Source organism: Cavia porcellus, unplaced genomic scaffold, assembly GCF_034190915.1.
Source record: "Cavia porcellus strain 051 isolate PalLab524CR breed Dunkin Hartley unplaced genomic scaffold, mCavPor4.1 scaffold_5, whole genome shotgun sequence".
NCBI classification, from domain to species: domain Eukaryota; kingdom Metazoa; phylum Chordata; class Mammalia; order Rodentia; family Caviidae; genus Cavia; species Cavia porcellus.
In genome coordinates, this window is record NW_026947488.1 from 47,582,608 (window position 1) to 47,609,461 (window position 26,854).

At 39.0% G+C, this 26,854-nt stretch overlaps 1 protein-coding gene across 7 annotated transcripts in view; it reads left to right on the forward strand.

Annotated features, from left to right (window-relative positions):
• Gpcpd1 (glycerophosphocholine phosphodiesterase 1) overlaps window positions 1-25,779 on the forward strand; it is a 52,769-nt gene extending 26,990 nt beyond the window's left edge. For 6 of the 7 annotated variants that reach the window (XM_063248727.1, XM_063248728.1, XM_063248729.1 and 3 more), the window contains 15 exons: window positions 1,547-1,670; window positions 2,362-2,593; window positions 4,104-4,266; window positions 4,537-4,669; window positions 5,975-6,029; window positions 7,517-7,609; window positions 9,754-9,774; window positions 10,872-10,949; window positions 11,573-11,612; window positions 13,834-13,895; window positions 14,944-15,009; window positions 17,508-17,644; window positions 18,051-18,186; window positions 18,876-19,036; window positions 22,689-25,779. In XM_063248727.1, coding sequence (XP_063104797.1) covers window positions 1,547-1,670; window positions 2,362-2,593; window positions 4,104-4,266; window positions 4,537-4,669; window positions 5,975-6,029; window positions 7,517-7,609; window positions 9,754-9,774; window positions 10,872-10,949; window positions 11,573-11,612; window positions 13,834-13,895; window positions 14,944-15,009; window positions 17,508-17,644; window positions 18,051-18,186; window positions 18,876-19,036; window positions 22,689-22,878 — 1,691 coding nt within the window. In that variant the 3' untranslated portion in view covers window positions 22,879-25,779. The remainder of the gene's footprint in view (window positions 1-1,546; window positions 1,671-2,361; window positions 2,594-4,103; window positions 4,267-4,536; window positions 4,670-5,974; window positions 6,030-7,516; window positions 7,610-9,753; window positions 9,775-10,871; window positions 10,950-11,572; window positions 11,613-13,833; window positions 13,896-14,943; window positions 15,010-17,507; window positions 17,645-18,050; window positions 18,187-18,875; window positions 19,037-22,688) is intronic. The other variant, XM_063248730.1, reaches the window with a different exon arrangement.
• Window positions 25,780-26,854: the final 1,075 nt, after the last annotated feature.

Consider the following 26,854-nt stretch of genomic DNA (forward strand, 5'->3'; position numbering starts at 1 on the left):
AACATTACTCAGGCTAAGTTTGTGTGTTTACATGAGCACATAAATTTCCAGTAAAATTAATCTGGCTGGGTTTTGGAGCTTAATTTACAGTAACATAGAAAATGTCTGATTTCAGAGTATACTGAAAGTGCCAAGTATTTGCATGCTTTTCTGCTTCAGTAAATAATATCCTGAGGATTCAGATTTTCTTCAGGGACTGGAACTCAAGTTATGCTGCTAACTTGCATGCATTCTTATTTTGGAAAACTCTACCTTAGGAGTCAAAGGTGGAAAAGGGTGGGTGGAATTTATGCTTGTGCTAACTCTGAGCCAGAGATAAATTGCGATAACCAGTTTGCTTTTCTGGCAAGCACTGAAAGAGCAGGACCTGGATGTGTTGGCTGTGGTTTTCCTGTTTGTGTTTATACACATTAGCAGTATGCGTGCTCTGCCAACATTGGGCCAGAATTGAACTGCTTTTCTGGAGTTTCATTTAGAATTCTTTGTATCGTAATATAGTTTTTAATAGTTGACCAGCATTTGGGATTTTCATTTTAGCTTTGCCTTATTCACAAATGTTATTCATAGTACTTGTTTTACAGAGCTTTCTTCAAAGAAGAATAAACATTCATTTCTTTAGCTATAATGCACAGAATTGTGTCCTTTTATATATTGTGTATGGCCAAAAAATGACGTTTCTTTCCTCACCTTTTTCGTTTTTCTTTTTTTTTTTTTGGTGGGGTTTGTTATCCTAAGTTTAGCTTTTATTAGCTTTTAGGACAGAAAGGTATTCTTTTGACTTTGTCCATTCTAAAACCAGTATTTAAAATTTGATAGTTATTAAATGTTTTTAAATTATACACGAGGAGAGAGACATTTCTTGATTTTTTTTTTAAAGCCCTTTTGATGAAAAAGCTTACATCAAAATGAATTGACAGTGTTTCTGGAATTCATAAAAATTTTTATTACCTATGTTACTAAGTAAGTTCAAATTAACAATGTTAATACAGCATTTTATAATCATGTAATGTGTTTATGACATTGTATGAGAGTACGTAATTGACTTACAGTTTTCTTAACTCTTATTTTTTGTTATAAATAATTTCTCATATCTATAGTATTAGTGGCATAGCTCGTTACAGTTGAAATAGCTCATAAGAGTCTTTGGAAGTAGAATAGTGGTCCCTAATGCAACATTTGCTAGGTTAAGAAACTTCTTGGAAAATGGGCTCTGAAATAGATTTGAATTACTTCAGTAATAGGTTCAATAAGAATATTTTACTAAAATAGTGAATGTGTACCCAGTTGTTAGTTGTCTAACTTTTCTTCCCCTTCATATAAGTTTTTGGGTTTTTTTTCCTGAGATAAATTTAATACTTATCTTTGTATTTGCTTTTAGGGGTTTAAAAAAATATTTTTGTAAAGGTCAGTGTATTAAATTACGAATATGAATGAGAATTGCTAGTTTTTTTATTAGACAAAGATTCACTAGTCAGTGTGGATTGTATGTATTAAATTGTTTTAAAGGACCTGCTAATAATACTTGGTTTTATATTTACTTTGCCAGATGGTGTGGAAACCCTGGATTGTGGATGGCTGACGTGTCAAACAGAAATAAGATTACGTTTGCATTATTCTGAAAAACCTCCAGTCTCAATAACCAAGAAAAAATTTAAAAAATCTAGATTTAGGTATAACCATGTGCTTTTGTTCTTATAGCCATTTATTTTTACTAATGTAGATTTCTGGTCTTTCTAGTTTTTGACTTTGTTTGTAAACATAAAAAACTTCTTATAGGCAATGTCACCATTTTTTAAAAACTGCAGAGTTTTATAATAGTGAGCTGGCCTTTTCTCTCAAATTTCTGTTGTTACACTTGGAACCAGAAAAATTTGTTTCTTTAAGATGAGTGGTCTCTATGCTTATGCATAAATTCTATTAAATTTTCCTGGTATAAAAATAAACTTTTGGGGCTGGGGATTTAGCTCAGCGGCATAAGCGCCTGCCTTGCAAGTGCGTGGTCGTGAGTTCGATCCCCGGTACCAATAAAGAAAAAAGAAAATAAAAATAAACTTTTTAAAAGAGAAACGATTTTGTGCTAAACGAGTGGAGAATGACATAAGCAAAGAAAAATGATCATTTAGCCTTTAGAGTTTTAAAGTTCACAGTGGCTTGAAAATGAAAAAAATCTTACGAAAAAAGATAGTAATTAGAGCAATTCCAGATTTGTGTTTTATAAGCCTATATCAGTTGTAGATGTTGATGTAAAAGTTTGTATAAATGGTTCACTAGTAACAATTTTTCTGTACATCATCGTACATGCCTGTATAAATTTTATTTTGTGATGCTTATGTGTTTCATCATTTTCTTCCTATCACGTAGGGTAAAGCTTACACTTGAGGGTCCGGAAGAAGATGATGATGACAGGGTGTCTCCTACTGTTCTTCATAAAATGTCCAATACCCTGGAGATAGCCTTGATAAGTGACAATGAGTTCAAGTGCAGGCATTCCCAGCCAGAGTGTGGGTACGGCCTACAGCCTGACCGCTGGACTGAGTACAGCATACAGACCATGGAGCCAGATAACCTAGAACTAATCTTTGATTTTTTTGAGGTGAGTAGTTATTTCAGTGATTCAGTTGACAAGAAATGCAGACCTTCTTTTAGATACGATTTTATTTTTTATTTGAACTTAATTTTGTAAAGTCATGATTCTTAAGAACTTGTTAGATATTTGCTCTTACACATTTTAGCAAACTCAAATACTTTTAAGGATGTAATTAAGAGAACTTCCAATAGAATTGTTGTTTCAGATCAAAAATATATGTCTTCATGTCTGTGCCCATTAAACAGTCTAATTGTAAATAAAGTTTATACAGAGGAGCCTTCAAAGATAAGTAGAGGCCCAAGCAGGCTGATGTACCCAGCATGATGGAACCCCATTCAAGGTGGAGCTCTTTTGCGAAGGCATTTTATCGAGAGTATTTGTTGTGTAATAGTGGACTTTATAATTTAGTGTTACAAATTAGTAATAAAAGTAGTTTAAAAATTTGTCCCTGGTTGTGTGGTATCTGTACTGCTAACTTTCACAAGCTCCTTGTGGTACCTAGACCAGGAGCTTGTCAGCTCATTAGCTCCTCAGGTGCTTCCTACAAATAATGCTTGGTACTTCTTCTCAGTTCCTGAATGCAGCGTGCTGGGCCCAGTACTGATGGGTATCAGCTTCGTTATCCTCTAGCTTCATTACCACCTTTGCTCTCATTTCCTCTAGATTAGAGTTCAAACTTTTGAGAGTAGAGAGTGTGTGGTCAGTAGTAGCACCTGACCACAGGTTCTCTAGAACGGGAATTTGGAATGGATTAAACCTACAGAGTAAGCTTGCTACACAAATTTATTAGTAATCCTTGAATTGTGCAATGTAGATATATCCTTTGTGAGTAGTTTTTTGGGCTACCTTGCATTGTATGAAATTCAAAGCATCTCCTGTACAATTACATACTTTTAACATCTGTAATTAGATCTTAAGCAGTAAGATCTGTGGAACTTGACAGTAAAAGTACAGCATGAGAATGGTATGGCAATGCACACCTGTAATCCTGGCACCCCCATAGTAAGACACAGTCCCAATAAAAGCAGAACAAAACACAAGAAGAAGGTTTCTTTTGTTTTGCTTTGTTTTTGGTACAGAGATCAAACTCATGACCTTGTGCTTGCCAGACAGGTGCTTATGCCACTGAGCTAAGTCTTCAACGCTGTTTTTTTTTTTTTTTTCTTTTTTTTTTTCTTTTTTTGAAACAAGGTCTTGTTGTGTAGTTCAGGCTGACCTTGAATTCACTATGTACCCAGGCTAACCTCAGAGTTTTAAAAATGTATTTATTACAAGGAAGCTGTCTTAATTGAATGTAAATTTGTGTTTATTTTTTTCTTTCTTTTTTTTTTTGGTATTGGGGATTGAACTCGACCTCACACTTGCCAGGCAGATGCTTAGGCCGCTGAGCTAAATCCCCAGCCCTGTGTTTCTTTTTCATCAGCCCTTCCTAGAATCTAAGTTGACTTTAAGTGAATTCTTTAATCTTTAAATTGAAAATGTAAAATAATCCAGTCTTTGGAACCTCATTTTTCAGGAGGATCTCAGTGAGCATGTCGTTCAAGGTGATGCCTTCCCAGGACACGTGGGCACAGCGTGCCTTTTATCATCCACCATTGCTGAGAGTGGGCGGAGTGCTGGGGTCCTTACACTTCCCATCATGAGCAGGAACTCCAGGAAAACCATAGGCAAAGTGCGAGGTGAGTGTCAAATCTTACAGAGAAAGTTAAACTGAAAGCCTAGTTTTAAATTGAATTTGTGAGACTGGTGTAGATTACTAATTTGGCTTAGATTATTAACTACAGGTATAACAATTTAAGGAACATGTGTATTTCCTAGAAACTTTGAATCATGAACATTTTTTTTTCTGATAGGTGAAGCTGGTTTATATACTTGTTTAAATGTCAGTGAGCTTATTGGCCTAAAGTCTTCATCTTTGCTCCCATCCTTTTTTTTTTTCTTATGAAAAGTTGACTTTATCATCATTAAGCCATTACCAGGATACAGCTGTGACATGAAATCTTCATTTTCCAAGTATTGGAAACCAAGAATACCACTGGATGTTGGACATCGAGGTGCAGGGAACTCCACAACAACTGCCCAGTAGGTCGCACATTTGGGTGGGATTAATATCGCTGACTCCTGCTTGATGGTATTAGTGGTTGGACCCACTGGTGATCAGATGATGCTTTGTTACTGTCCTGGAAAGTAAATACAGTTTGATAACAGGGATCACTATTGCTAAATGGATACAAACTCTAGCCTTGGGGCCTTTTCTGTCTTTTTTAATAGAGTGTTGAATTGATGTTGAGAAAGATACTACAGTAGAAAGCCAGGAGGGAAAGTTTGGTGCAGAACCTTTGTGGCATCTGTGTCAACGTTCTTTTCCTTGTTCTTGGCACGTTTCCCTATGATGGTCTCAGTTTCATCATCTGTGACCAGAAGGATTTGGATCAGGTTATCCTGGTATTCTCATCTGCTTCAAATATCCATGGTTCTCAAACAGAATTGAACTGTAGGGAATGTTAGCTCTTCCTACAGGTAAAGATGGCCCTTTTCTCTTCTCAGCAGGCACAAATTCCAGCCTAACACTAATTGTCTTTCCTTTCCAAGTTTCAGTTTATGTTCAGGTATCAGTAACATAGCTCATTGCAGTTGGCTTTCTATTGTAAATTTTAATCCCTCCCCTTTGATTTAAAAATGATACTGTGCCTCGTGTAGTGACACACTCCTGTAATCCAGCACTCAGGAGGCTGAGGCAGAAGGACTGCTGCAAGTTTGAGGCCAGCCTGGGCTACATAATAGTTCAAGGCCCCCCGGAACTGCGTAGTGAAACTGTCTCAAAAAGACTAAATAAATAAATAATGCTGTGATAGCTTTGGGGCCTACAGTGATTGCTATGATCATGTAAGTCTGAAAGAAATCAAATTACCATTTAAGGGAGAAGCATCCGCAGGCCTTTATCAGTCAAGCAATAAAGTTTTCTCCTTGTGTTCTAATACGGTTTCAATCCTTTTACCCTTTTTGTGTGTTATTTCCCGTTCATCAGTAGTCTGCTAGTATTAAGTTACAAGGAGCAAGTTTGTCTCCATTTCTTCATTGCACTGAAGATTGTTGTTTCCTTAGTTGGTTATGTCATGTTGCTAAGAAAAAAATTCTGTAGTACAGGGAGGTATATGTTTCAGGATAGGATATATTTGTTTTCAGCATATCAGTATCTATAATTGGTAGAGCTTGCATTGTGAAGTAGTGCATACAGTAGTCAGGTATAGTCACTGTGATATTTTGGGGACAAAAAAAAGCCTTAAAGAATACATACTATTTATTGTCAGTGTTGAAAATGTATTGACTTTATTACATTTGTTTCTTTTGTTATCCTAGGATAAGTATATTTCTTTTCTATTTCAGGCTGGCTAAAGTTCAAGAAAATACTATTGCTTCTTTAAGAAATGCTGCTACACATGTAAGTAATCTTGAAAGAATTCTGAACTCCTGGGGTAGATAAATGTGACCCAGGGCAGTCTACTCTAAATCTACAATGAGGAATGTTGGTTTCTTTTGAATATGTGTCTTTGTGAAAACCCAGAATCTCTTGACATTTGTATTTGGATCCATGGTGAGACTTGGGGTGGAAACAGTAGAATCATAAGCATCGTTTTTGATCTACAAACTTTGGTTTTTGTTTTTTTTTAAATGTTGAGTTAAAGGTGTGTCTGTGCTTGTACTGCCTACCACATTTTTTTCTTTTTGTTTCCTTAATTTGGTCTTTTTTTTAATCGGTACCAGGGATCCAACTCACGACTACCTGCTTGCAAGGCAGGTGCTTATGCCACAAGCTAAATTCCCAGCTTTTTTTGAAGCAGGGTCTCACTATGTAGTACAGACTGGCCTTGAACTTGCTTATATAGCCCAGGCTGACCTCAAACTCCTGGTGATCCTCCTGCTTCAGCCTCCCAGATGCTGGGACACGGGCATCTGCGATTAAGCCGTAAATAAATTTCTTGGGGCTGGGGATTTAGCTCAGCAGCATAAGTACCTGCCTTGCAAGCAGGTGGTCATGAGTTCCATCCCCGGTACCAATAAAAAGGGAAAAAAAATTAAATTTCTTTTTTTTTTTTGTCTTTTTGAGATAGGGTCTCACTATGCAGCCCAGGCTGGCCTTGAGCTCACTTTGTAGCCCAGGCTGGTCTCGAACTCACAATGATCCTCCTGCCTCCGCCTTCTTAGTGCTGGGATTACAGGCATGAGCCACCATGCCTGGCTCTTAAATTAAATTTCTTAAATGCTTTCTTTCATCATTTCATCAAATCATAAAGTATAAATCTGTGTATGTCTTTAAACATAATTCAGTAAGTAAACTTTTTTACTGGATCTTCCACCAGCCTTAAACTTGCTTTTTTTTTTTTTTTTTTTGGTACCAGGAATTGAACTTACAACCTTGCACTTGCTAGGCAGGTGCCATGTCTCTGAGCTATATCCCTGCCCCATAAACTTGCTTTCTTAAAAATAGTTCAAGTAAACTTGATTGGTCAGGTATTTACATGAACTAAGGCCTATTCTAAGCTATTGTACTTTTCATATTTTAACTTCTCTGAAACTGGAATAGGTTTTATAGCTTAGCTCTGAGTCATGATTTAATTGCAGCATCTTTCTCCCTCTTAGGGGGATATAAATAATATGGTACATTTATGACATCTTAACTGGTTACAGTAATGAATTTAAAGTTTAGAAATATTAAGAGAAAGGAAAAAATTGGCTTTTGCAAAAGAGAAAAACAAACTGCTTCAGCAAAAACCTTGAGTTATTAATTTGAGTAGCTTGTGAGGAAATTCTGTTTTTGTGTACGGATCTGTAGTTTTATAGCCAATAACAGATTTACAGCTTTGCACTTCTAAAGCTATTGTACATTAGACAGTGTTTTTCAAATGCTTGTTTCCCTTACTCTCTCAGGGTGCAGCTTTTGTAGAATTTGATGTCCATCTTTCAAAAGACTTTGTGCCTGTGGTATATCATGATCTTACCTGTTGTTTAACCATGAAAAAGGTATGTTGATATTCCTTTATTTTAAAATTACTATTAAGTAAAAGATTAAAAATTAGGAAGCTTTTATATTTTTAGTTACTTAATAGTCGAAGTTTTGTTGAATTATTGTCAATCTTTTCCTTCCTCAGGCTCATGCAGTATTGAGAAAGAAAGGTAGAAATGCAGGTGTCCTAGAGAAGGGCCTCTGTTCAAATTCATGCTACCAATAAAGGCAGTTTCTGGGTCCAGATTATGTCAGCTGTCCTGAGGCTGTAGAAGAGTGTCAGTGTTAGTTTGCAGGGCCCCTATTTCTGCTTTATGTTATTTCTCAAATTAATAAACTATTATGATTGAGCTGAAGCAGAAGGAGTCACAGTGGAAAATTAGAGAAATGGTTAAGAGTCAGATAGAGGAGGGCTTCTGTGAAAGAGGATTGGATTTAAAAGGCAGATATACAACACTTTATCCAAAAAGGGGACTGTTCAGAACTCTGCCTCAAGCCCAGTATTTGCTGATTGATGTGATTGATAGAAATTTCAGAACTCACAGATGGGAGGCAAGAAGAGCAAGCCCCATGGATCCCAGGAGCAGAAGAGCCAAGGGTGGTAGAGAGAAGGGTGTCCTGGAGGCTAGAGTCAGAATGGAATTTGGGAATGCATAGAAGTTTTTTTTAATTAATAAGACATCTATTTTGATTTGAGTGTAAATTTAGGGTTTTTGTTTCACTGCACAATACAGCTATGACAGATGCTCTGTGTTCTGTAGGGTTTTGTTTATTTATTTATTTATTCATTTGGGTACCAGGGATTGAACTCATGACCTCACGCTTGCCAGGCAAGCACTGTGCCACTGAGCTGTATCCCTGGCCCTACATATGAGTTTTTACAAAACTGTCATTGTGCAAATATAATTGCCAATTAAGTCCTCAAACTGTAGTATACAAATGAACCAAGTGGTTTCTCGGGGATTTCAAGTAGGTTTGTATCAGTCAGCCTTCCCTCTGCTGGGACAGAATACCTTAAAAGAGGAGAGGTTTAGCTTTGACTCAGAGTTTCAAAGCTTTCAAACCATGGCTAGCTGCCTCTTTGGAACATACTATGCAACATCATGGCCAAGGGGCTCCTTAGGGGATAGCTGCTCACCTGGCAGCCAGAGCAGAGCGCAGGAGGAGAACCTGGGCAGGGGATGCCGCCTCTGAAGGCTCTCCCCACTCCAGCAGGCCCCACCTCCCAGGCACATGTGCTCTGAACTTGAGTGAGTTTACCCAGGCTGCCCCTGACCTAGTCACCTCCCCAATAATCTCATGATCAGTCAGACTGACTGTTCAGGTTAGCCAGCACAAGGATCACTTGGTACTTTCTCATAAAACTGTAATGGGTATCATTTTTAGGTGAGTTGATTTCAAGTTAAGGCCAGTTTGCTAGAAGGCGTAGGACTCTGCCAGCCCCTGCATGTTGTACAGAAGGGTGTAACAAGGCACTTGGCTTCCCACTAGTCTTGGGGTTGAAGTCCTATCAGGAATTAAGAAGACCCTCTCCTGTTTTTGTAAAATGGTTTCAGAAGGAAGAAAGGGGAAAATGAATCCAATTTAGATGGTACAAATGTAGAATACTTAAAATAGAGTTTTTGTTGTGGCTGAATTTTATTTTAAAAATCTGAGTTTAGGCTGGACATATTGGCACCTACGTGTTATTCCAGTACTTGAGAGACTCAGATAAGAGGATTGCTATAAGTTTGTGGCCAACCTAAGTTGTATAGCAAGACCCTGTCTCAAAAAACAAATAATAACAATAAATAAATAAGTTGCCCTGTTTTTGTCAGTCTCTGTCTTATCCTGAAGTTGAACTCAAATGAGTTAATTGGAACATACTGAATTATATTTTTGCCCAGGGAAGAAGACAAGACAGGGTTTCTCTTTGTAATGCAAACTTACCTTGAATTCACTATGTAGTCCATGTTGGCCTCAAACTCATGGCAAATCTCCTGAGTGCTGGAATTATAGATGTGTGTCACACCATTCCTGTAGTAGGAATTTTTTCTTACAAGTACAGTTCATGTCTATTATTTTTAAAATGCATACAGTTCAAAAGGTTATGGAATGCAAAACAAAGCTTTTCCTTGATCTCACTCCCTTACTCTTACTAGTTTCTTGTGTATCCTTCCAGAAAAACTTTATGCATAAGCAGGTTTGTACCCATGTATGTGAACAAATACTACACATATGTATATCTATATGCAATGGCTTTCAGTGCATTCATTGGATTGATGATTTATTGGTGGTATCTTAACTCATTTCCATAAGACAGCAGTCCTTCCAACAGTACCATATTTGATAGACGTTACAACCTAATAAAGAACATTTGCTTATGGGGAAAAATGATAGACCGGGCTTCTTGTTAAATAGAAATGCTTATATAGCTTATTGGGCATTTTTCCCTTCCTGGCAGTTTCTTTGTATGGCTGCGCTTTTTTTGGAGTTGGGGTACAGGATCTCACTATGTAGTTCTCATTGTGTAGCTCAAGTGGCCTTGAATTCATGGTAGTCCTCCTGCCTCAGTCTCTGGAGTGATGGAATTAACAGGTGTGTATACTACGCCCAGCTTTTTGGCTGCTTTTTTTTTAAAAAAAAAACTATATTTAAATTTAAAAGGTTTAGAAATTTACTGACAGAAGGTAATCTTTGTATGGATGGGCATCGTGGTTTATTTATGCCTGTAAATCCCAACACCCAGGAGGCTGAGGCAAGAGGATCACTGACGTCAAGGGCAGACTGGGCTACATAAAGTTCAAAGGCCAGGCTGAACTGCAGAGTGAGACCCTGTCTGTCTCAAAAGAAAAAAATCTAAGAAAGCTGATGCTATATAATACTTGCATGTTGGTTTCCTGGACATGTGGCATGGCCGTGTGTCAAATAAAATGTATACAGCATGACAAGAAGGAGGGGCAGCGATGCCCTGTCTCAAGTTTGTCTTCAGGGCCACTACTTCCCAGCTAGTGTTTTCTTCCAGTCACTCCTGACCTGCACTAAGCACAAAAGCCAGCACTGCTGAGGGTATAGCTTGGCAAGCATGCATGATACCCTGAGTTTGACCTTCAACACTTCCAAAAATAGTCTGATTGTAAGAGCTGGAAGCTATAAGGCCGTGATGGGTTCAGAAGGGCTTTTCTGCATGAGGTGATGATAGCCATCTCATAATTACACCTATCAGTAAATTCTCACGAAGGCTGTGTTAGTGTAAATATTCAGCAGTAATTAAATGGGGTGCATTCCTTCCCTTTTTAGAAATTTGAGGCTGATCCAGTTGAACTATTTGAAATTCCAGTAAAGGAACTGACTTTTGACCAACTCCAGTTATTAAAGGTAATGACAGTAGTAAAACCGTAAATTAACCATCAGAATTGGTGGTTCTTGTCCTTGTTGTAATACATTACAATGTTTTCTTTGCATGCACAGATGACTGTATATCTAGTACATTTACAGTAAGCTGTAGTTTTCTGTTCTAATTTGGGAGAAGTGGTTTAGGCTGAGTCTTTATTTCTGTGCCCACAAATAAGCCGGGCCGTCAGTCTTTGTAGACCCTTCAGGCTCAGGCTGCATGCAGCCTGTGGTAGTCCTTTAATTTAACTCTATTGCATTTTACAATAGGATGCTCATATGGTAGTTGGTTTTACACATGTTTTATTTCCTGAGGTGTTTGTGTATTTTGTTCTAACATTTAATTTTACATGGTTCCTTTTCCCATCCTGGTACGATACCTAAACCAAATAGTTAATATAAGCAATTTCCTAACTTGTAAGTTTTTATATTCTTTCCCTCCTTGGGTATTTGATCATGATCTTATGAATATACTACTTCTTCTTAAGCTGGTAATTCTATATTTTATAATCTTTGTTAATTTACCAGATTTTCAGATTAACCATGTTATTAACCGTCTCTTGATAGACTATGACTTTATTTCTGAGTGCATTTTCTCTGTTTTATAGCTCTCTCATGTGACTGCACTAAAATCTAAAGATCGGAAAGGTATGCACTAATATGAAAACACTGCTTTCATTCTATAGTTAGCATTTTTAGGCTATTCCCTTAAGCATTACAACATTCCAATTCTAGGTTATTTTAGTGGCTGTATTACTGGGCCATCTTACTGTAATTTCATGTATGTGAGGTACTTATATATAAATTTTCAACTGCATATGTCATGCACGGAGTAACCATTTTATTGTTTTCTCTTAGTTTGATGACAAAAATTATTCCAAGTTGTGTTAACTTTCAGTAAAGTTATCAGTCTTTCTAAAGGCGTAGCTGTTTCAGAGTAGGGTAGCACAGAATCTGGATCTAGACTGAGGGGTTTGAATTGGCACTATCATTTACCACCTGTGACCCTGGGCAGGTTTTACAGTACACCACTACCCTGTGCCTCAGTTTCCTCAGCTTGTGTCTCATTTTGTCTTCTGCTCCCATAGAATGTAATAGCCTGTACCATTCCTTTGAGGTTTATTGTATCCTTTTTTCCTTTTTTTGTGGTATCAGGAATTGAACTTATGACCTTGCACTTACCAGGCAAGCGTTTGAACCACTGAGCTAAATCTCCAGCTCATATTGTATCTTTTTCTTGAAACCTCAAGCCTGTCAAGCCAAGGAAAATGGCTTTGTATTCCCAAGGATTTACTTTTGTAGTGCTCTACGTGTAGTAGGTTTTTCTAGAGATCTCTTTCTCATCCTCTTCAGGGTTCAGGAAAGTTTATGTTTGTAATCCCATGGAAAAGTTACTGGAATTCTAATGATTAATTCCAATCGACTCTATCTAGTGTATATGATACCAAGTCATATATACCGTTTTAGGGAGTCAAGGAGTCCTATCCAGGCTTCCTAATTGCAGCCAAGATAGTGGTTCACTGAAACAAAGGCCATGATCCAGGGCCCAACCTGAGTTATATTAATTCTCCATGAAGGGAGTGGCTTTGGAATGAGGGACAGTGAGAATGGCAGGAAGTACATGACTGCCTGAGAGCCAGGTTAGGCAAGAGGTCTGAGACCATCTCTGCAATATGCAGCGAGAGGGAGAGTGGGAGAGAGAGAGAGAGAGAGAGAGAGAAAGAAAGAAAGAAAGATGTATAAAACAGCCGAAGTAGTAGCTAATAATGCAGGATCGTTGCTTCAGTTCTGAGGCACAGTCCTTTTTGTCCTGGGAAGTTGTAGCCTCTTTCTTGAGGCTCAGTCCCAGCCAACATTGTGGAGCTTGGCTCTCCATCCTGCCTGGCTCAACCAAGTATTTGGGGAGTCACTGGGTGGGGTAACACTGACCTGTTGCCTTGCTTCAGAGATTACATGTGAGCCTCTCAGCCAGCCCAATTTACATTGCTTAAAGCCAATGAAGGGACAGAGAACCTAGCCAGGTCTGTATCTGTCAATACCTTGAGGTAGGGCCAAGTTTCTCCACAATGGAGACAGTTGCTCTTCTTTCCAAGGAGAATCAGGTGGAGTCACCAGGGTTCCGCATAGGCATTGTTTGCAGTTGTGATAACGTACAGTGTGAATACATTTATGAAGAAATTGTGAGATGCTTAAGACTTTAAAAATTATCTGCAGATCCTAAATGTGATTGTACAGATTGACAGATACATTTTATGACTGTTAGCAGTAAAATGAGCTTTAAGTTACTTAATTAAAATTTTTCATGATTTTAGTCTGTGAGTATATGATACCCACAAGTGGGTAGGGCTTAATGGGGTATTTATTTTTTAGAAAAGAAAAGCTTGTTTCAGTTTTTTCCACTTTTAGAAAAAATATTGTCATGTTTTTTAAAGAGATGATCTCTTTTAGACTGAATGAAAAAGCCACAACAATAACTATAGATTTCTCTTAATCTTAATTTCGGAGTTTTACATTTCAAATAGAAGTCTTAGCAAAATGGTGCAATTCAATTCCTTCAGGAAATAACAGATCACTTCTGACTACCTGTAAAAGTACAGTAGTTAAGTTTCTGTAAGATAGTAATCACTTTTGGGACCACAGACTAGCATTTGCATTCAAGTGAGGCAGAGCAATCTTCATGACGTGTACTTGCTTAACAAATGTAGTTTTTAATGCTTAACATGAATAAACGCAAGAACTTTCACAAATCTTACATTTCCTAAAAGGACCTCATAAGTTACTTGAATGTGCTGTTTTTTAGGGTTTAGCAAAGGATGTCACTGATACAGTAACATTTTATTTACTGAATTTTCATCATTTAAAATTTCAGAATCTATAGTTGAGGGGGAAAATTCCCTTTCTGAAAACCAGCCATTTCCTTCTCTTAAGATGGTAAGTTGGTTCAGTAAAACAAGGGAAAGGGTATTTCATTAATTCTGTTATTGCCTAAATAGTTGATTTTGGTTATTAAAAAGACAGTGTCAAAGACGCACTAATGTAATTTACTGCTATGAGTGCATTTAGGCAAAGGTGCTTTTTTTCTTCTTTTGCACTGGGATGGATTGGAATGATTGTACCCTTACCCTTTGCACCCTAATACTAGACCAGTGCTCCATCTCTGGGCTGCATTCTGAAATTTAGCACCAGAATGCAGCCTTGTGTCTCAGCCTTCTGAGTGCTGGGATTTCAGGCATGTGCCACCATGGTTTGGCTCATCCTCAGCCCCTTTATATTTTTATGTTTTTATTTTGAGACAAGGTCTCACTGAATACCCAGGCTATGCCTGAACTTAAGATCCTTTTGCCTCAGCCTCCCAGAGTACTGAGGTAACAGGCATGCACTTTCTTATATCAAAAATTATGGTGAACGTTTAGATAATTAAAAAAACTTTACAGTAAAAGACATTGCTATTAATCTCCCTTAACGTATTCTGTCATTTTGAACCTACTTATATCATCATTCTAAAGCAATTCTGACAATCTTCTTTCATAAGTCTTCCTCCATGTTCTACAAGGATTCAAAACATGGCATTTTCTGTCAAATGAAAAACATAACCATTGTGCCCTCAGCTACCCTGTGTACTAGATCCGACACGGTGTGACTTCTGGCTCTTCCCCATAGTATAATGTTCATGAAAGGTTAAATGTTTTCAGTCAGCTCTGAGGACACGGAGGCAGCCATGACTGCACAGCTAAAGATAGAACCGAACATTCACCGTACTTTACAGTCATACCTGTGTGTAAAGCAGTAAAGTCAGCCAGGCTATCAACTAGGTTGGCGGTTTGAATGAGAAAAATTAGTGGTTCTTACTGAGATATAAAATATTAATCCTATCTAGTGATACCCTTATTGGTTGCTTTTTGTAATAATTGTTTTTTTCCCTTATTCTGCCATCCATCTTACCAAAAACAAAATTTACGACGAACAAACAAAACTCTAGGTGTTAGAGTCTTTGCCAGAAGATGTAGGTTTTAATATAGAAATCAAGTGGATCTGCCAACAAAGGGTGAGTAATTCTCTATACAGATGTGTTTCTCCTTCCTGCCCCCATTTTTTTCCCTACCCTCACTTTTGAAAAGTTCTTTCAGTCTTTTTTGTTTCAGTGGAATTAAGTGAAACTAAAATCTTATTTTCCTCTGTCAAAGCACAGTGCTTCTTGAGCCTTTTTAATGAAACCTATTCTATACTTACATGTGAGTACTTAAGTGGTACCTCAGTTGAGAAATTTCAGTCTGTGTATGTATTGTGTGCTCACTAATATGAGTGGTTTCTAGGCATACTTACAGATGGTCAGAACTCTCTGGTTTAGTTTTTAATCATCTTCTCCATAAAGGCGTATGTTTTAGAAAAATTTCCTAAGCAGTTTTCTGTTGGGTAACAGCTAGTTGTAGTTCCTCAGGAAAGGGAATTTCTTGAAGTCATTCCTACATTTACATATTTCTTTGTTTAACAAAAAGTATTGAAAAACTGCTATGGGCTAGGCATTTTCTGAGTGCTGAGACCAACTAGTGAACAAAATAGACAAAGCTTTGTTTTCCTGGAGTTGACTATTAACTACATTAGCAATGAGGGATATGCCTAAATGGATAAAATGCTTGGTCAGAGGACTAGACTGGGGCAGGATGTTCAGTGTTAATTCAGGTAGGTCTTGTAATTGGGCACTTGCACTAATACCCTGGAATTTGTTTTGGTCAGAATAATCTCTTAACTGCCTTCAAATTAGGCTGTTTGAAGCTGTTTGTGACAGGCTAAATTGGTCCTATTCAACCAGGATTTTCCTAACACCTGATTTAACTTTTCTGAACTTATTTTTAAGACTGAATGATTTCAAAGAGTAATAGTTAAAGCATTTAAATTTGAATGTCAGAGTTCTTTGTATTTTGCCTGTATTTGTTGAATTATTTTAACTTTTTTGAGAGTGCTTGACGTATCTAAAACCCAGAGTGAGATTTTGCAGTATATTTTAAGAGTAATTTTTGTTTAATTTTTGTAATTTATAAAGTAAGTTTGTTTTTTTATAACTGATAATTCATAGTTGGATATCCTTTAACAAATGAAATGTCTTTCGTAATAGACTGTGAATTGCCACATTATTTTTGTTTTGTTTTTCATTGTGGTGGTGGTGGTGGTGTCTTTGAGATAGCATCGCCATGTATTCCAGGCTGGTCTTGAACTCTTGGTGATTTTGTTAACATTAAAGCAAAAGCTTTAAGTGTTAATAATAGCAGTTAAGGGCCGGGGATTTAGCTCAGTGGTATAAGCACCTACCTGGCAAGTGTGAGGTAATGAGTTTGATTCCTGGCACAAAATATATAATAATACAGTTAATTCCTTTTTTATTTTTGAGATAGAGTCTCACTTTTTAGTTCAGACTGGCCTTGAACTCACTGTGCTTCTCTTGCCTTATTCTCCCCAGTAATTACTTTTTAAGAGATATGAGAAGGTTTGTTAAACAGAGGTCAAGGATATACTCAAGGACAGAGGGTGGGTTCTCAAAGCAGTGTGACGTCTAGCAGTCCTTTGTATATGAATGTCCGCACCTGAACTGTGGTTGCTGTGCCGTCAGTAAACAACTGAGGTTTTGGACACGTCTTCGGGTCTTTGGCTTCCTCATCTGCGAATGAGGTGGAAATTGGTCAAAACCACTATGAGATACTAGTCCACATCCATTAGAATGGCTGTAATCAAAAAGTCATAGCTAACTATGTTGATCCTCATATGAATAAAGAGAAACTTCAGTGTGCTGTTGGTAGCAATGCAGATGGGCACAGCTATCATGAGAAACATGGAGGTTTCTCAACAAGTTAAGAACAGAACTAGTATATTGCCCCTTAGTTCCTCTTCTGTACATGTACCCAAATAAATGAAAGCTCTACCTTGTAAAAGATATCTGTGTTCCTATCTTCACCCCAGCTGCATCATAATAGCCAGAGTTTATAAACAGCCTGAGTCCACCGGTGTGGTCAGCAGTAGAGTGCAGTGATCCCCATTTGCCACATGTACACAAGCCTGTGGGAGGCTATGTGCTGAGATGGGCCAGCCACACAGACACATTTTGCATGACTTGTATGTGTGATGTGTAAAAATTTTAAATTAAAAGTATACAGAAATATTGAGGAAAAAACCTCCAGCAGTTACTAGGTCAGGGAGAGGAGGAGGAGGATGAGGGAAGAGTCAGGTGGGAAGGGTACAAAGCAGCTGATTTGCAGGATGAGCAAAGCTAGAGACGTCCCGTGCACACTGAATAGATCTTAGCCACTCTCGCCACCAAAAGAAAAATGTGGGACATCTATTTGAGGTCATAAACAATTTGCTTAATTTAGTAGGTTTTTCACTATGATGTAATATCCTATTGCATACCTGAAATAACAATGAAATAATATTTTAAAAAAACTTAAATGTGAGCTAGACTTCATGCTTTCAAGAATCTTTGATTTTATTTTTGTTTTCAGTGCTATGATTCTAGAGGGTGTAATGCTTTCATTTTCCTTTTTCTCCACGTAGGATGGAATGTGGGATGGTAACTTGTCCACATATTTTGACATGAATCTGTTTTTGGATATAATTCTAAAAAATGTTTTAGAAAATTCGGGGAAAAGGAGAATTGTGTTTTCTTCATTTGATGCAGATATTTGTACAATGTGAGTAATACTGAATTTTTCTTCTATACATGTAGAATTAGCTTAAGGTAAAAGCACTGGACGCTGGTCATCAGATTTCCCCGTTACTTGGCCTCTCCTCGAATTACGCATGTTTTCTTGTCCCTGCCTCAGTGCTCCAGGGACACCTTGACCCCTGCAAACCCAGTGCAGTGTTTGCCTACCCACACTATATCCCTCAAATCTTTCCTATCACCCACTTGTGAGAAAGTTTTAGCCATAATGTAGAAAAATTTAAAAGACAGCACATATAGTTGGTGGTTATACTTAAGCAATGGAATATTTTAAATTTTGCTTTGTTTTCTTTATATTTTTAATGTTTTCTAAATTTCAAAAAATACTACAATTAGGGTCCATGGCAAATACTTTTTAAATTGTCCTTTTTTAGGGTTCGACAAAAGCAGAACAAATATCCCATATTATTTTTGACTCAAGGAAAATCTGATATTTACCCTGAACTTATGGACCTCAGATGTCGGACCACCCCCATTGCAATGAGCTTTGCACAGTTTGAAAATCTTCTGGTAAGTTACATTTGAGCTTTTAGCTTTTAATTTTCCTATGTCTCTGTCTTTTAGAACTATCGTAAATACAATTTATTAGTTTACACATTTACTAGTTAAAGGTCTAACTAATGTGTAACAAGCAAGTACTTAGACATGTGTCCTTACATACAACATCTGTGTGTATAAATTAAAACCAGGCATGATGGTGCATGCTTGTAGTCCCAGTACTCTGGGAGGCTGAGGTAGGAGGCCAGCTGGACTACACAGTGAGTTCAAGTGCAGCCTGATTTACATAGTGAAACCCAGTCTCAACAAAAATAAATAACATACATGTGTATTTTTTTACATTGTAAAAGCCGGGCTTGGCACACATCTGTAATCCAGTAGCACTCAGGAGGCTGAAGCAGGAAGAATGCTGCAAATTCGAAGCCAGACTAAGCTACAAAGTGAGCTTAAGGCCAGCCTGAACTGCAGAGGGAGACCCTGCCTCAGAAAGACCAAAGAAACACCAAACTAAAACAAAACAAAAAAACGAAACGTTGTATATATGCAGTATCCATTATAAACAATAGGATAATTCTGAGAAAAAATTCTAACCTTTTCTCTTCCTGTCTGCTTTAGAGAGCCCTAATCTCTATAGAGTATGAATTTTAGCATTTGCAGTAATTACATTACTTATTATGTAAACATACAATTTCTTTTTTCAGGGCATAAATGCACATACTGAAGACCTGCTCAGAAACCCATCCTATATTCAGGAGGCAAAAGCGAAGGGCCTTGTCATATTCTGCTGGGGTGATGACACCAATGATCCTGAAAACAGAAGAAAATTGAGAGAATATGGAGTTAATGGTCTAATTTATGATAGGTACTTGTTTTGCATAAAAAATCTCCCTGGAATGTTAGAAAAACTATAGCTTTTAAATTATAAATCATCTTTTAAATTACAAATAAAATTAAACTTAGTTAAAATTCTGTAGTTCAGCTTGAGGTTTTCTTGACCTTTATAATTTTTTCAAACTTGGAAATATATCAGAACCACTTAAACTTGAAGTGCCAGGCTGTTAACTCAGATGCATGAACTGTCTTGCGGGGACAGAGAGTAGCCATCTTCCCTAGACCTGTTTGCTGCCTGCCGGCTTTCTCAGTGGCTTCAGTCCAGGTCTGCAGCTTTGCTTTACTCGGTTTCCCCACATCGCTTGTCTCCCACTCAGACCGGTCTCTTGCCCTTAGACCCAGTGGTTTTAGTTGCGCAGATGTCATTTCATACCCCAGACCAGGCAGAGGGGAGATCTTGTTGGCTCTGACTCCCAAGATACTGCAGTATCTGTAGGCTGGCCTCTGCCTCTGCCCTTCCATCCGCGTCTGTTCTCACACTGCAGCCAAAGGGAATTTTTTTAACCTCGGTAGATCATGTGCTCACCCAGAAGACAGGGCTTCTGTCACCTAACGGAAAAGCCAAAATCATGACAGGGCCCCTTATGAAAGGAAGCTGATTCCTTCCTCCACACCCCCGCCAGACCTCCTCCTCCTTGCCTTTGTCTCCCGCATCTTCCCTATCTTCAGAGGCAGATTCCTGGGAAGAGTGACCCGACACCTCGAGAGGTCCCCTGTGAGAAAATGGTACATGGACCCAGGATCTCCTGTCTGGCTTCTTCCTTGCACGTTTCTTCCGACTCTTTTTCCCCTTTCCTGGTGGGTAGGCAGACATCATTAGCTCCATAAGGGCAAGGCCTCTTCCAGTTTGGCTCACTCCCTCCAGAGGCCAGCACAGTGTATGATTCATTGTAGGAATTCTTATTTGTATAGAGCTCTCTTGGTTTTTCATTATGTAAGTCTGAGGGGCAGAAAGGTTACTTTGATATATAAAGAAGTTTGGGGTTAGAATGTCATTTACTTGGCAGGTGGCATTGCAGCTTTACAAAGAAAAAATATAAAATCCTTGCCATACTTGCTCGTAAAAATACTTTGCTTCCCTGTAGTTCATATTACTGTGTCCTGAGAAAGGTTACCACTTTTTCGTTTGTTTTCTTTACCACTTTTCATAAAGCCTTTTTGGCTCATTTTTCTTCACAGCTTTGTCTGAACTACACTGATTTTTGAGTAGTGGTTTTGAGTATCTCATAGCTCGAATTTGAGATTCCCTCTCAAATGACTGTTTTTAACTACTTGGGAACTTTTACATGAAGCAGCATGACCTGTGGCCCTTTTTAGTAGACATTCTCAACTAAATGAAAATTAAACTTTGAATTTAACAAATAAAAGGAGATGCTATCTTTTGCAAATCTTTGAAGATATGTGTGTATATATGGAGGAAAGGGTGATGCCGCTGTTTTAAGGCTGGAGAAGGGTCCTTTGGGATGATACGATGTACAGCATAGAGGGCCTACATCATCTCAAGCACAATTACTGTTTGGAGGCAAATACTGATGAAAATGGGAAGATAAAGATACTATGTGATATGTTAGATGCTAAAGAAAGTTCTTGTCATGTTTTTAAAGAAGAGCTGAGTTGAAAATGCGAGAGCTGCAATTTAGATGGAGGTAGGTGTGTGAATTGGGCAGGATATTGAAGTCTTCATGAGAACCCTGCGCTGGCTCCTGTGGGGGCTGCAGAAAAGTAGGGTGCACCGTATAAGAGTGACTTCACTGGATGGAGCTTTGTGGAATTTTTAAGTGTAATCAAATAACTGCATGTACATAATCTTCAAACCCAAATAACTCTCTAAGATTTATAATAAAAAATAGTATCTAAGTCTTTGGGAAAGTTTTGCATTTATGATCATGAGGAGAGTTACCTAGTTTTGATACTCATGGTACTAGACTCAGTCAGTTAATTCTTTTTTCTTTTTAACTCAATTACTTGTGTCTGCCAAATGATCTTTTAAAGTAATCAAATGTCTGTATTTAAACATTACCAGTGATTTTGAAGTCCTTGTGTGCTGTCATACATTCCATTATCTTTGACGTAACTGCTTATCAAATTATCCCCTTAAAAATTTTTAGTCTTGGGCCTGGGGATTTAGCTCAGCGGCATAAAGTGCCTGCCTTGCAAGCAGGCAGTTGTGAGTTCGATCCCTGGTACCGATAAAAACAAAAACAAAAAAAAAAAATTTTTTTTTTAGTCTTTATTTCTATCCCTAAACAATATCATTTAAGTTTATTTGGTTTTAACTTTATACTTTTGTCATGTTGTTAAAATTAATCCATATTTTTACATACTAGTTATATAGTAATAATGTTTGTAGGTATATGATAGTCCGGGGCTGGGGATTTAGCTCAGTGGCATAAGCACCTGCCCTGCAAGCAGGCGGTCGTGAGTTCAATCCCCGGTGCCAATAAAAAGTTAAAAAAAAAAAAAAAAAAGGTATATGATAGTCCATTGTTTATTCTGCTATTTAAGAACATTTAGGAAGCCAGGTGTGGTGGCAAATACCCAGCATAATCCCAGCACTTGGGGAGTTGAGGCAGGAGGATTACTGTAAATTCAAGGCCAGCCAGGGCTATATAGGGAGCCCAGAGACAGCCTGAACTAGGCAGTGAGGGCTATCTTAAACCAACCCCGCTGCCAAATAAAAAGATAAAAACACTTGGAGTGTTTCCCTGTTTGGCTGTTATGCCCAGTGTTATATAAAGTTTCCAGGGCAGTCCCGTTTCACGTTACAACACAGTACACATCGATATGTATGTATACAAGCGTGTACCTAACAGAATTTTAAAGGTAATGCTCATTGAATACTTTCTGTTCATGTGCATTTACTTTAATGTGAATCTTAACTTTCTAAACTAACTTTGTGACCTACCAAGTCTCAGGCTGAGCACATTCAGACTCCAGCCAGTGATTCAGGCATTAGATGCTAAAAGGAGACTTGGTGGCCATCTGGAGGGGGCTCTGAATTTCCTGGGTCAGTGCAGCTCACCCATTCTCAGGAGCCAGCCTGGCAGCTAATAGCACATGGTTCAGACGCTGAGTGTGAGGAGGGAGACTGGTTCATGCTCACGAGCGCTCATCGCGCGAGGGTCATGGGTGTCCATAGCCTCTTAGGAAGACGCCTTGACTATTCTCTTCACCGGGATGGCTCTGAGACAGACGGCTCTGCCTCTGCAGCCCAGGCCTGTGCTAGAGCTCTGCTTGCTGGCGTTTCTGCCTGCCACCTCCAGCTTCCTGTTGCCCAAATCTTTTTCATCTTTTGTCACTATCACTGATACTGAACACATCCTTCTGCATTCCCTGAATAAGGAAGACAAGCTCTTTGCTGGGTTGTACAGTAAAAAAAAAAGAAGACAAGCTCTTAGGTAGGTACCTGGAAATGTCAAAGCTGGACACAGGCAGATTGTGCATTAGAAATCATTTTCCATTAGCATTTTATAGGCCTTTCTTCATCTTTAAGACAAAACAAAAACTAACTTGGATGATTGAGGCATTTTGGGAAGGAATTCTCATATGAAGAGGTTAAGTCAGGCAGACCTAAAGCCACAGCATGATATTATTTTACGTTTTTTGTGTTTGTTTTATCACAGGATATATGATTGGATGCCTGAGCAGCCAAATATATTCCAAGTGGAGCAGCTGGAGCGCCTGAAGCAGGAATTGCCTGAGCTTAAGAGCTGCTTGTGTCCCACCGTTAGCCGCTTTGCCCCCTCATCCCTGTGTGGGGATCCTGACCACCATGTGGCTGCCAATGGCATCGATAATGTGGAGAGTGCCTAGACTACAGGGTGCTCACCGCCGTCCTGGGGTCACTTTCCATCGCTGAGCGTTGCTTATCTCGGCCGTTGGGTTTCTCAGTCCACTGAAGCAATAACGAAGTATTTTACTCTTCACTACAGTTCTTGCAAGAATTTCAAGTATGCTATTTAAGTCACTTGGCCAGGTATAATTGCCAGTCTTTGTACAATGAGAAAACTTACTGCTTGGTAAATATCTTTAAATATATAAGCCTGGAATGCTAAACCTACATTAAAGCATAGAACTTTGAAATTAGCTATGTAAATACTATGCTTTTCATTTGATCAGATCTCAGATCTTTAGCCCTTGAGGAACATGACTATGCATAGTTATACCTGACCATGGAGAAAATAAGTACCTCAAATGCATGCATTTGCACTGGTGATCCCGGCTGCACAACCCTTTGTGCCATCTGTGTGTGTAGCCGTTTGTTTTTGTTTTCTGTTTGTTTTAAACATGGGTTGACATGCACACAAACCATTTTCATTCAGTCTGAGCCTTGAGGCTGTTGTCATTTTTCCATTTAACCAAACCAGCCTAGAGGTGCATCTTGGAACTTGTTTCATAAATCTTTGAATTCAAAGTTATTTTGCATAAATGTTAAAATTTCAAAATGCTGCAGGGTAATTTAACACACAGACTATTAGCAAGAAGTATGTATTGCATTATTATAGAGATTACAGTGTATAAATTTAATTTGCTGCATGCTTTAGGTTTTAAGCATGAGATTGTACGCTCTTACTGTATAGTCCTTGCATCTGGTGCTAAGTGAGCGTGAAAAGATGACAAGGACTAACAGTATTTTGTTGCCTAAAAACAGCCTGTTTATAGGCATTTAAAATATGTTAGTGTCTTGCACTACCTAATTATACATCGTTGCTCTGTGGGTTTGTTTTTTGTGTGTGTTGTACAGTGTTCAATCTCCATGCAAAAAAATAAATGTTCTGAATTCTCATTGGTATTCTTTATTGGTTAATATGTATCATGCATGTAATTTATTTAGGAATGTAGGAGATCTTACGTGCATATGCATGTATATGTCTGGTTTTAGGGTTATTCTAGATGCAGATTGTACTGATGTAACTGTAACTTAAGAATGAATGTTAAACAAATTGATATATTTTCTTCATGATAAAACAGAATTTTAAGAAGATGTTACTTTTGTAGAATGGTTTTATAATGTTATGTGGAACTGAACTTCAGTGTAGACCCGAAAGGACTACCTTCCTTGTGTCTGCCTTCTCCTGTGTGTTCTTCCTGAGGCAATTTGTTCATGTACTGTCACACTTTGATAGGAGCTAAGAACCTAAGACTTGACATACACGTATCTTTCATTTTTAAACTAAGCAATGCAACTTGGGTTAGATCTTAATTGTGCGAAGATAGGGTCTGAAATCCTATGGTGTTTGTAACACTGATGTTTAGTGGAAAATAATACAAGTTTTCTATACTTTTCCCTTTCTAACATTTTGATGCAAATTGGGCACTTTTGGGAAACTGGAAAAGACTGTTCTTAATCTGCAGACACAGCACATTCCCTGTGGTAACTTGATCAACTGTGCCTGTGCATTTCCAGTTGTTTCTTCTCCGTCCCCCCTGCCACTCCCAGCTCTATTGCGAGGGGAGCAGATCCTCCAAGAAGGGTCAGACAGCAGGTGGGGGCTTACCCAGTCTGCTGAGCAGGGCCTCCAGTAACTGCTTTGGGTGCTGACAGAGCCTGACTGCTTGTTTTCTTTACTATCCCTTCCTTAATGCTAGTGTAGTGGAGGATCCAAGCCATTGAAGTGAGGTTGAATCTGGGCAGGGTGTCACTGGCTACTCCCCCCCCCCCCCAAGCCTTGGCCCCATACTCTCTGTCTTGGGAGCCACCTTGTCTCCTCTAGCCCTTGCCACAGCACCCTGCTGCACGTGGAGGCTCTGTCTTTGCACCCATAACAGCCTGGCCCGGCCTGTGCTGGGCACACTGTGCCTCTGAGTACCACCAAGTGACCGTGTCGGGCCTGTCACCTGCCAGGCCGCAGGTCTTCCATGCCAGAGACCTGGCCAACTCAGACTAATTTCCAATGTCTGGAACAGAGTAGAGAAGAAATGCTGGAATCACTGGGAGAGTCCTTCAGAATTAAGAGACCATGTGATATTTACTCTGAATGTAAACTCAGAGCTGATTGACATTTTGAGGATTGAGATGGCCTGTGGGGGTCCTTTTGAACTGTACAGCTATGATAAATTATTTTATACTTTGTAGAAATAGAATGAAATGTTGGGTAAAGTACCGCCGTTGCTCTGTGGTATTTTCGCTCTGGAATCATGTACTGTAGCTGCTGGCTGTGACCGTGAGGCCTGCAGCTCCCCCGTGGGTGCTGCCCAAGGGTTGCTGCAGTTCGCTTCTTGCCACCTGCTTACCTCACACCTGCTCATCTCCCCGCCAACGCCCCTGCTTCCACCTACCTCAGTGCTGCTTTTCTTGTCTGAAATGCCTTCTTTGCCTTCTGTCCAAGTCCTGCTCGCTCGGTGCCACCTCGGTAAAATTTCCTCTGCTTTCGATCCAAATTGTGATGGGAACCATTGCAGATGGCCTCCGAGTTGCACCACTTCTGTCCAGCTGGGGTAATAAACGCAGAGCAGTCATCGCACTTAGCAGGTTGGGACATCACTCCCAATCCACCTCGCATTTGTAAACTATGCTGCCTTCGCAGCCCAGTGGCACTTGTTGGCATGAGCTTTCCTGTGGTCTCTCCGTCTCTGTAACCGGTTATTTCTCTAACAAGATTGTGAGCCCCTTAAGGGCAGGCACTGCTTTGCGTTCTAACACTGCTCTAACGCTCTGGCCTTAGCTGTGGACTGAATAAATAAACAGTGCTGGCAACAGTGCTACTTTCCTAAGTCATGTTGTTTCACAGTGTTTTGTGTGGGTGCTTGGCTGTGTTGTGTAGAGAGTTGTGTGCACGTCTGTGTGTGCCTGCTGGGTTCACACCTGGAGTTACCTACTTGGGAGTCATAATTAATGGGTCCCTTGGCCGGTTTTGTACTCTGTGCCAAATAAGGAAAGTTACACTGACGAGAAGGTAAGGTCCAGCTCTTCCCCCCCCCCCCCCCCCGTTGGTTGCCCCTTCCTTGGGCATTGTGGTAACCCTGAGGCCTCAGTTAATGGGTTAGTGGGATGAAGGAGCTACCTTGGGTAGCACTTCTGTGACCTATGACACAAGCTGTCTCATGAGTCCTTGGGGACAAGCATTGCCCTGACCACCCCTGCTCTTCTATTCCTAGCTCGGGTTGGGTTTTCTCACAGTAGTGAAGGCTTTCCACTCTGTTGGTAATGAACTTAGATTTGGATACAATAGATTTATTCCTTTGTGTTTTGAGTTTGGATCATGTACTTTGAGGATACAAAGTTAAGGTATTCATAATGAAGGTACTATATTACTTTGGCACTCATGATTGGACATTCATCCAAATGTAGTTTGCAGAGATTGAGTAGAATTGAGCACATGATTAGGACTATACCATGCGGTATATAAGTGTATCTTCCTTTGTGTCTTGGAATACTGTTAACCTAAATTATTTCAAGGTCCTTTTCATGTAGTTCTCTAATGCATTCCTGTTGTAATCTCTCCCTTTTTTTTTTTTTTTTTTTTTTGCTCTTAGCATTGTTTTCTTGTGTGTCTTAGCATTTGATTATGGTGTTTTTGTCTTACCTTTTCCAGCCTCTGGTGGTCTTGTGATTGCTTCACTTGGGAGCACCAAACCTCAGTCTGAAACTTGTCATGATCTGATTACTGACAGGAAGGACATCTGTGACATGGTACTTTATCCCAATATGACCAAGTTGCTTCATTTCTAATTTTGATCCAAGGAGATTTTCATATTCTATTCTAGTCATTTTTGTTTTACTTTTTCGTACTTTGTCTATTTTTCCTGGACATAATTTTCTAACAAGAGGCAGGTTCTGTTGTTTTAT